This window comes from Mesoplodon bidens, assembly GCF_964165515.1.
Source record: "Mesoplodon bidens genome assembly, chromosome: 4".
Lineage (NCBI taxonomy): Eukaryota > Metazoa > Chordata > Mammalia > Artiodactyla > Ziphiidae > Mesoplodon > Mesoplodon bidens.
Genome location: NC_138160.1, coordinates 9,411,024 through 9,422,034, shown reverse-complemented (window position 1 = coordinate 9,422,034; position 11,011 = coordinate 9,411,024). Strand labels below are relative to the sequence as shown.

General features: G+C 41.2%; 1 protein-coding gene across 3 annotated transcripts in view; it reads right to left on the bottom strand.

Annotated features, from left to right (window-relative positions):
* Positions 1-3,447: 3,447 nt before the first annotated feature.
* MARCHF6 (membrane associated ring-CH-type finger 6) overlaps positions 3,448-11,011 on the bottom strand; it is a 76,596-nt gene continuing 69,032 nt past the window's right edge. For all 3 annotated transcript variants that reach the window (XM_081231506.1, XM_081231505.1, XM_081231507.1), the window contains exons 25-26: positions 9,990-10,125; positions 3,448-7,264 (exon numbers count right to left, since the gene is read on the bottom strand). In XM_081231506.1, coding sequence (XP_081087632.1) covers positions 7,174-7,264; positions 9,990-10,125 — 227 coding nt within the window. In that variant the 3' untranslated portion in view covers positions 3,448-7,173. The remainder of the gene's footprint in view (positions 7,265-9,989; positions 10,126-11,011) is intronic.

Genomic DNA, 11,011 nt, shown 5'->3' with positions numbered 1-11,011 from the left:
TATACATTATTTTGATTCTGATTCATTCATTTATTTACTTACCCAACAATATTTATAGAACGCCCAATATGTCCCAGGACTGTCCTGGAATACAGTAGTAATCCCCCAATTTTTTTTTTTTTTCAATCTCTAGAGCTTACATTCAAGTGAGGGAAAAACATGCAATTATAAACAAGATAGGTAAACTGTACAGTACGTTAATATGAAAGAGAAAAATATAGCAAGAGACAGGAATGCCGAAGTAGCTACAATTTCAGATAGGCCTCCCTAAAAAAAGACATTTTAGTATAGAAACGAGGAGACTGGGGAGAGCTTGGAGGAAGAATATTAAGGCATGGCAAACAGCAAATGCAAAGGCCCTGAGGTTTGACCTGTTGTGGAACAGGGGAGGCTGCCTGGAGCACAGTAAACACAGGGGCTGCTGGGGCAGAGGGTGTGGACTTGTGAAAAGTTCTGTTCCGACTGCTTCTATCTTCTAAGTGAAACAGGAATAAAAATCATCAGCCCGAAGTCAGCAAGGTGGAGAAGGTGGCACTTTGAGGAAGAGAAGGTGTGAAATGGTCAGTTAAAGACAATGTATGAACATACAATACTTTTTAAAATTGAGGTGTAATTAACATTCAGTAAATTGCACAAATTTAAACTGTACAGTTGGGTACACCCTGACATGTCAAACCAGAACTCCATCAAGGTAGTGAACACATCCGTCACACACATGCGTCCTCTCTGCCCCGTCTCTTCACATGCCTGAGGAATCCCCCCACATCCCTCCTTGCCGACCCCTACCGCACTGATCTGCTTTCTAGATTGCTGTAGGTTACTCTGTATTTTCTAGAGTTCTACATACATGAAAAGCACACAGTACGCTTTGAGTCTACTTCCACTCAGCATCACCATTTGGAGATTTGTCCAAGCTGTATATACAGATAGTGAATTGCTTTCTGTTGCTAAGCAGTATCTCATTATATGGATAATCATTTATCCATTCATCAGTTGATGGGCACGAGGATTGTTTCCAGCTTTGGGTTAGTACAAATAAAGCTACTACGAACACGCATGTGTTTAAGTCTTCATACGGACGTACACGTTTTCTTTCGGTGAAGAACTAGGAGTGGTAAGTAAACAGGTTTTAACCTTTTACGAGCTGCCCAGCTATTTCCCAAAGTAGTTGTACCATTTTACATTCCCTCCAGCGGGGTATGCGAGTTCCAGCTCCTCCATGTCCTCACACCACGTGGTACGGTATTTTTAGTGTTAGCCATTCTAACGGGTATGAACGGGTATCTCATGGTTTTAATTTGCATTTTACTTATGGCTGTGTTGAACATCTTCTCATGTAATTTGCCATATATATATGTATCTCCATATCCTCTTCAGTGAAGTGTGTTAAATATTTTGCCCATTTTTAAAATGGGCAAATAGGTTTTCTTACTACTGAGTTTAGAGACTTCTTTATTCCGAATGCATTTTATCAGAAATGTTCTGTAAATATTTTCTGCCACTCCGTGGCTTCTCTAAACATCGTATTTCATTGTATCTCATTGTATTTCAAAGAGCAGACAGTCTCAATTTTGATAAAGCCCAATTCATCAAATTTTTCTTCTATGGATTGTGCTTTTGGGGTTATAACCCAAGGTTGAATATTTTCCCCCTGGTCTTCTTCTAGAAGTTATATAGTTTGGGGTTTTAACATTTAGGACTGTAATCCATGAGTTAATTTTTACAACTGTTGAGATACGGATCAGTTTTTAATCTTGTATCTGGACGTCCAGTTACCCCAGCACTATTTGTCTGACTTTTGCACCTTTGTCAAAAAGCAGCTCTCTGTACACGTGTAGGTCTATTTCTGGACTATTCTGCTCCATCACACCACCTTTGGATTTGTGCAGCTAGCAGAAGGGATTGCTCCATTTAAGCAAAGAAAGGAGTGAATGACTGGGGTTCTCAGGTATGAAGCTTCTTGTCCTAAAGAAAAGTTACTGAACAAACATGGAGAAGCAGAAAGACACGGCACTGTTACATATCTAAAGGAAGAAATTTCAAAAAGATGATTAGGGACTTCCCTGGTGGCGCAGGGGTTAAGAATCTGCCTGCCAATGCAGGGGACACAGGTTCGTGCCCTGGTCCAGGAAGATCCCACATGCCGCGGAGCAGCTAAGCCCGTGAGCCACAACTACTGAGCCTGTGCTCTAGAGCCCACGAGCCACAACTACTGAAGCCTGTGCGCCTAGAGCCCATGCTCTGCAACAAGAGAAGCCACTGCAATGAGAAGCCCGTGCACAGCAACAAAGACCCAGCACAGCCAAAAATAATAAATAAATTAAAAAAAAAAAAAAGATGATTAGACAATGTAAAGTGGGTTACTGCTGTTGACATACAGACAGTTGTAGTGCCATGTAGGACTGAGCAGAAGTAGACTGCAAGAGGGTGAAAGAGGAACTGTGGTGTGGGTGTGTGGGAGGGGTGCCTGTATACACAAAACAGGACTTGAGCACCACCAGGTCATCACAGACTCACCCAAGGTGGGTCCTTTCTCTGTGTTCCTTGTGGCATTTTACTCATACCTACAATGGAAACTTTTGCTCATTTTTTTGTTCTTTTCCATTCTAACTGGGCTCCTTGAAGGCAGACCCCATACCTCATTCTACTACAGTACTAAGTACAGTGCTGGAAACAAAAGAGACACCAAAAAAAATGAGGGTGGGGCTGGGGGTAATTCACCTCCTCAGACCCTCATTTCACTCGTGATGTTGTCTCTGTTCGCAACAAGAGCGGCTGCAGACTGCACGGTGGGAGAAGGGAATTTGTGGCCACTTTCCGAGATTTCACTGTACAATTTCCTTTGCTATAAAGTTCAACTTCACAGATTACACGTGCCCTATGGATCAAATAGCATCTCACCTACCACCACTGCATTTGAAATAAATAAAAATGCACTTGATTTTTAAAAAATCATAGAAAAAGTTTTGAACCTAGAAAACAAAAATTAGAAACAGAAGGATCTCTTCACAAAGGGCACTTTAAAAACCTCAAGCAATCCTTTCCTTTTTGTCTGATACATATGATGAGTATGTGAAGTGGACTTTTACTCTATCCAGATCTCCACCTAAAAGACAACCTGGGGAAACTTTACGCTCAGATCTTGCAGTGGAGGTGCAGAGCTGGGTGGCACCCTGCCTGTGGCACAAGAAGGGCTTCGCTCTTCCCAGTGAGGATGGGCTGTAACCACAGAGGAGGGAGAGAGGGGGAAGGTGCGTCTTCTGCAACTACACTTTCAAGTTCCTACTTAGAACGGAGGGGCTATAATCGTATGTAACTTGAGTTTTCTCTTCCGTAATTATTATACTTTTAACAATCTGGATTATCTGCCTATGCCAACTAATAATGCACATTTCATAATTCTGAAGCAATCTTGCAACAAAGCAAAAATAAACAAACCAAAAAAACTAGGCTACAACTAACGTTTTTATTCAATTTTTCTCTCAACTCAGAAGGCAACAAACAACCACATAAAAAAGGGAGCACTTTAGAATATATACACATAAAGTTGGTCTGGGTATCTAAGGTATTTCATAGAAAACTAACATCCCAACTAAGTAAATGTGCTATTCATTGAGCTTCTACAACAGTCATTTCTAGGCCTTATGGTCATTACATTTTCATTTAAGGTACTATATTAATTTCATGACTACAAAATGAGGCACTCATACAAAATAGATGGGAATGAAAACAGATGTATCCTGTCTTATCTTTATGTTGTATTAAATGCCAAAGATATTGTTGGGGATTACCTCAAAGAAGCCCTTACTTGTGATGGCTGTTTTAATAAGATTAAAAAAATGACACAGGGCAGTAATGGACTGAAAGGAAAACATCTGATTGAGGGGCATGTTAATTAAGTAAATACAAGGAAGTTAGAGAATCTCCACAAGTGAGGCTTCCAGTAATACCTTTGTGGTAAGACATTTGTTTTCTTCTTGATGGCAACTGAATAGGTAACATTCTAAAGGAGTATTTTAAACATAATCATTTAATTTTACAATATAAAAATCTTATCACAGTAAGTAGAGAGCTTAAAATACTCAATCCTGAAAATGAGAGTAAGTAGCTCACTTGCAACATTTAAAAAAGTGCCAGTGTTCTTATACTGGTGCAACATTCTTCGGAGTGTGTGTGTGTGTGTGTGTGTGTGTGTGCGCAAACGCAATACAATGTAGAAATGTCCAGTGCTTCACTGTTGTTTTAAAAAGTCATCAATTCAACCTAAATTCAAGAATTACACTTTAATAGTAGCATTTTGCCAATACAGAAAGGACATATCATCTAAGATCAAATCATTTGAGAAAAAGTTCTTCTCTATTACTTGAATAAGGGAAAGAAAAAACACAAGACAAGAATCCACAGTAATAACAGTTATATTAAATGTTGAAATAAAAATTACTTTTCATTTACATCTGGAATTGAGATGTCCAATCTCCACTGTTTCTCCAGAGAACAGGAAAAAAAAAACACCTAAAAACATGGAGCTTTTTTAAGGCTAGCTATACACAAACTTCACATTGGCATTTTTCTTCAGTTTTCATCTCAACTATTAGTACTTAATCGTTTAAAAATCAAACAGAATTTGCTAATAATGAACAACTGCATACTTCACACTATGACCATTTGATAACTGGTCATGTAAAACTAACCCCAAATGTTGATTTGTCTTCAATTTATAAATAGTAAAAATAAAGCAAAAAGGTCTTCTTTCCTAATTAAATTCATTGAAGACAGTCTTAGCCCAATGTAAAATGAAGCAAAACTACACTATTATTTTTTTTAATTCTACCTGAAGAAGGGCAGCAATACCAGTACTTTCTGAACTAGAAGTTTTAAATATTTATAAGACTGTTGGTTAATCATAAAATCTTGATGCTACCCAAGTAAATAGTATGCCAGCAAATGCTTTCCTTATGAAAGTATTCACCTTATTGAAAAAAACAGGACAAAGCACAACTGAAAAACCAGGGGAAATCCTTAAGTAAGACAAGATAAAGTTATCTGCCAGTGAAATGGAGGGCAACTTTTTGGCCATTCATATATATATATATATATATATATATATATACACACACATATATATATATATATATACACACACACACACACATATATATGTATATTATATGTTGTTTTTTGGGTTTTTTATTTTCTTACAAAATATCTGATAAGATTCACTTAAAATTTTGTAGAATAACAATTTTTAATCTTTTGTGATATCTGCCTAGATCTCTTTATGGTAAAACAGATAAGTGTGTTCCAATAACTTTATATCAAGATCTACAAATTCTCTGAAAAATTAAAAAAGAAACTTAAATTAACACAATCAAGTTATATGCCCAATTTGATAATATTTTTCTCCCAAAGAGAACAACTGATATAGACATACACCATGACAGGTGGCATTATGTTTAAAATGCTCCTAATTTTTACAGTAGGACTAAATTTCTAAGTAAAGGTAGGGCTACCACAGACCTTATTTCAAATATGAGAAAGGGCTACTACAAAGTGCCAAAAACTGTAACACTGAATCCTATGTCGAGCTTTTTTTTTTTTTTTTTTTTTGATACTGATGTTTTAAAGTAATCACTTACCACTTCAGGAAAAATTGTTGAAATATAAAACAACCAGAACGTGTTGCTTTTGATTTTCGTAACTTATGTTTGGCTGACTCTCATATTTTAAAAATTCTCAGATTTAAGCCTATGGCTTTTAATACTATATGGAAATTCTTTTATGGTTTCTTAAGATCTATGCTGTCCATTTTCTCTGAGAACTAAGTTATCATTCAAAAACAAACACTACCCTTACAATATACCATCACCATTAAAAACGTGGATCATGTGCCCAACCATTCTATTTCTCTAAACTTCTAACTTGAAGCTTTGGTTATAAAGGAAAACCAAGTTTCTAAGTGTTCTGCTTTCTGAGATTTTACAGCACGTTTCCAATGAAATACATTCTGTACTCCTATGTTAAAAGGCCAGCTCAGCCAGCTTCCTTCTGGTCAAATGAAATCAAGTTGGTTTTATTTATAGTTTTATTCTGTAAACAAAAAGCTTTGGAAACTTTGGAGAAATGCACTGCCCCTAATCCTCACCCAATGATGCACTAACCAGCAGGACCAGGGGTTCTAACCCGTCTTCTCTAATGCTGTCAATCTAAGACCACAAACCCCATCTACATTTGACAAACATTTCAGTATGTCCTTATTCCAGGAAGATGCAGTATCACTGGTGATGTTATTCTATAAGATTTATGATCTTGCATGACTTTTGGCCACTGCTGACGAAAAGACAGCTGTGTGTGGGAAGAGGGGGCTGGAGGATCTAAGGAAAAATCTTCTTCCGGACCTTTTCTTTTCTCTAAGTACAGACATGCCCCTAACAAGCACAAAAACCCAACTCCCAATGCTGACCACTAGGAATATTAAATTATCAAAATTAAAAATAATCTCCTCACCTAGCACAAGATACTATACAATATTACAAACACAGACACATGAAAAAAAATCAGGCAGTAGAAAATGTACAACAGCTTTGGTGTTATACAAAATAACTTCCAAAAACGATTGACAGTGAAGCACAAGTTCATGTTTTCTTACCACAGACACTCCACTGTTGATTTCTACTTGTTTCCTTTTACGTTCTTGGTAAGGTGTGAACAGCCAAGACAGAATGTACAGTTCACTCAGTAAGAACTGCTAGGAACACCGGGACATTGCATTCCAAAAGACGTCATTAAAAAGTCTTGCATCTGCACTATGGCTCTGTGGCACATTTCCTGTCAAGATCACAGCAGGTCCAAAATAAAGTGACAACTAGATTTAATAAATTAATATACATTTTGTTTAAAGATGTACAATGCACATTCTGTTTAATCCAAGGTTTTAGGGTATCCAGGAACTTCTATTTACACATATACAGACCTCAGACAGCAACGATGTCAGGAGATGCAGGCAGGGCAGCAGAGCCTCGCACTGCCGCTTGCTGAATGCTGAAAACCCAAGTCACATACCCTTAACTTAAAAAACAACGCTGAGAGATCACTGGGGAGAATCTCCAAAGAGAGAAGTCCACAAAAAAGGACACGTAAAGGCAGGGGAAGGTCAAGGTAGTTGAGACAACCACTTTATTCTTGGGACGACTGTGGAGGTGGCGGAGATGTGCCCTGTTTGCCAGATTTCCGTTCATAGTTCACGAGGCGTTGGCCCACAAGGTACCTAGGTTGTTAAAAACAGGGTGGTTACTCTCTTACGTGATCTTACTTACTAAAACATTCTTCGTTAGAGCAGCCAGTGATACATTTTCTAAAACATAAATCAGATCACTTCACTCCCACTTAAAACCCTTCAATAGTTAGGTAGGTAGAAGGGGAGTCTAGAATGAATACTGGCCAACAGCACAAAAGCAGGCATCTCATAGCAAAGGTATGGATTTACGGGAAGACGTCAGAGCAGCACAGGTCAGAAGGCCTCAGATGCTGTGTCTGGTCCATAGGTGAGGGGCCCTCATAAACTGACTCTTGGAGGCCAGAGGTAGGTACGGTAGAGCAAACGTATTCAGGGGATTGGTCTGTTATGGATCATATCTTACAAAACAGGTAAGTGGACAGATCTGAAGAAATGGACTGGAAATATGATCATCAGAAAGCTGGGTAGGGAGGAGAGTAAAACCTGAAAAGCTCTAGTTATAAAGAAAAGGAGAAATCAAAGGACAAAGATTTCAAGGAGGTCGAAGGAAGATGGCACAGAAGTGACTGTACGCAGGTGACTGATGGGAGGGAGGAGGTTACGGTCCAAGGAAGAGTATCAAGTGCTCCTAACCTAGGAGAGGTGACGGCAAAGGGAGCAGGAGCGCAGAGACAGAGACAGAAGTGCCTGTGGACGGGATGACAGGGCTGGAGGCCCTCCACCAGGACCTGGCGTCCCCATGATGCCAGCAGGAGCTGGGGGGAGCGGCGGTGATGGGCTGCACTGACCGTGGGGGAAGGGCCCGGAGGCTGACCCGGGAGAACAGTGGGTGACAACGCTGACGCCAACAAGCTGCAGGGGGCGGGGGCGGTGTGGGTGATGGTTTCAAGCGGGCACGGGGACCCACTTGGAGGCGGCAGTGCAGACCAAGACGTGCCCGGCAGGACTTTACGCATCTGTGTAAGCGGAGGAGAGTGAGGCCAGCACGTGGCAGGGCTGCCTGGGAGCCGGGGTCTCTGAGGCTCAGTCTGCTCCTCAATAAAGTGAGAACAATAGTCCTTTGGTTGCTGTAAGGAACAGAAAGCAGGCAGAAGCCTCGGTAACAAAGGCCTGGCATGTGTGGAGGGCTCCGTGCGGCAACTTTTATTTTTCACCGTGACTTCCTCCACCCTGACTTTCATCGATCACTTTGCTGTCGACATACAGGTCTCATGAGGTCCTCTGGCAGTTTACGCCAAGGAGTTTAACATTTCACTTTTTACCACATTCCACCAGTCCTACTTCTTCATCACGAGCTTGCTGTTTCATCCCTTTTCGTCCTCCCGATTCTCTTCCTGAAGTTAATCATCCCTTATTTTTATCCCACTGTCCCCCAACCAACCGGTGTTTTTTCAACTTCTGAGGAATTTGTGAATGCTTTGAACAATGACAACTGAGCAATATCTGACATGATACTACACACGGCACTACCTGACACACATGTAATCACAAACCACATCAAGACAGCGAGCACAGAGAGAAAAGCAAGGTACACTTGCCCCAGACCGAAAAGTAACTCAGGGGCAGGAAAACGAGACTCTGAACCCACAGCCAGTTCTACTACCCCAGCAGCCTCTCGTGCCCCCAGCGCACACGCACACACGCACACTTGGCACCTCCTCGGGATCAAGCCCTGTGGCAGGTACTCTGTGGATGTATAATGGTGAACAAGACATGCCCTCTGTCAAGCCCGAGTTCAACGGTTTTCTGCACGAAGCAACGGTGGGGAAATGCAGGCAGCTCCCGAGGGTGTGTCTCTTGTGCGCGGGTGCCGAAGTGAGGAAAACCGGCTTTCATCGCTGAAAGCCCCTCCCCATTCTTTCGTGGTCGACAGAAGTTAACACTCTGCCTGCCTGAGCGTTCCAGTGTTTATTACCATCAGTAAGTGCTTTGGAGAGGCCCTGAACTCTCTCTAAATTTCATTCTTAAACATATGACTCTTAAAGAGCCCTCGGAGTAAATGAGGTGACCGTATCATCTGTCGCCCAAAGCCGGCACTCACGAGTAAAAGGGGGCGCTGTTAGTAATGACACGCAGGCAGCCTGTGTAAACTGGGACTCTCCCGGGCAAACCAGGATGGGTAGTTACAAACTTACTTCCTCTGTGAGGCGCCATTAAAGCAGAAGAGGACTCAGCCTTCCATTAGGACATGGAGGGTCAAATGGCTGCTACCCCAGAAGGTGTTTTCCTTGGCTGTTCTCAATTTCTCAGAGGTCAGGTCGCAGAGTTTCCTCAAAACAGAGGGCGCCACAACGCTTCTGCAGTAACCTCACAGCTTCTCTCAGCAATGGTCAGAGTAACCCAATGGCCCTTGGCTGCAAGAAGGGCTTAGGCAGGCACTGCTAATGACTAAAGCAGGCTTCTTATTTTTATCTAAAACTATTTAATATATTGTCAGACCAAAACATTTGAAAACAGACTGAAAATTATTTCAAATGGACACTAAAAACTCTTCCTCCCCAAACCGGTTTCTCCCAGTCTTTTCATCTCCGTAAACGACAACTCCGTATTTCCAGTTGCTTGACCCAACCAAGTCCTGACAACCCCCTTTTTCACATTCTACATCCAATCTGTTAGCAAATCCTGTCAATTCTACCTCAAAATACGTCCAAAATCTGAGCACTTTTCCCTCCTGTGATTTATCACATCAGACACAGTAATTAAGGAATGAGACATCTTAACAAAAAGCAGCTAGACAAACGAAGTCTAGACTTACTTGTCATTTTTAATATGTTCATAAAGGCGCTTAAACTGGCGGACCTGGAAGGACAAGATTCCCATCAACACCACGACCATCAGTAAAAATGGATAAATCCGCCGGTGGACCAAATTTTGCATTTCCGCAGTAACACCTGGAAAACCAAAAAAGAAAAACTCTAAGTGTATAAAGGATGACAGTGAAATGAAAGTATGTCCTTTTCCTAAGAAGAGGGGAGGGGCGCTTAACTGAAACTCCTCCTGTGTGAACTGGAGGGAGGCAAGGAGTGCCGTCAAGCTGGAGCCAGTCCCAGCTAGAGGAGGAGCCTTGTGAACCACTCCGAGGAGCTGGACTGTGTTCTAAAGGCACAGAGGAATCAACAAAAGCATGTCCACCAAAAAGGTGTGACTGAGATTTATTCTTCTGAAAGGTCATCGTGGCCGCAGTGTGGAGAATGAATTAGCGATGGAGAGTTCAAAGCAAGGAAACCAGACAAGAGGCTGCTGAGGTTGAGGTTAAGGTGAGAGCTGATGTTCACCTCAACGTGAGCTGCGGGCAAGGGCTCCAAAGATGAGAGAATGGGTTCCAGAGGTCAGATCAGAGGGACCTGGAACCCAGCTGAGTATGAAGCGCAGAGAGCCTCAGGTGACACGGGTGACCTTCAAGGTTTCTGACTTATACACCTTGTTGGATGATAATGCTAGTAACTGACAGAGGGAATTCAATAGAAGCAAAAGATTTGGAGGGGAAAACTTTGTGCTTATAATTTTGAACATATTGCTGGCTTTAAGGTCGTGTGAGGATTCTTCAGTACGTAGCTGATAATGTCTAGATGTTAAAGTGGCACAAATTAGCATCTCCTCTTTGGTTTTTCTTTTACGCTAAAGGACGTTTTTTTAGGTGTCAATACTTTCTCACCTGCCTAGGGAAAAAAACTGTACCCAAGTGTTTTATGATCCTCATCTTGCCCTAACTAGTGAAATCTAAGAAAAACAGTCTTTTAAAATCATTGTTTTAGCTGGATTTATATTTACAATAAA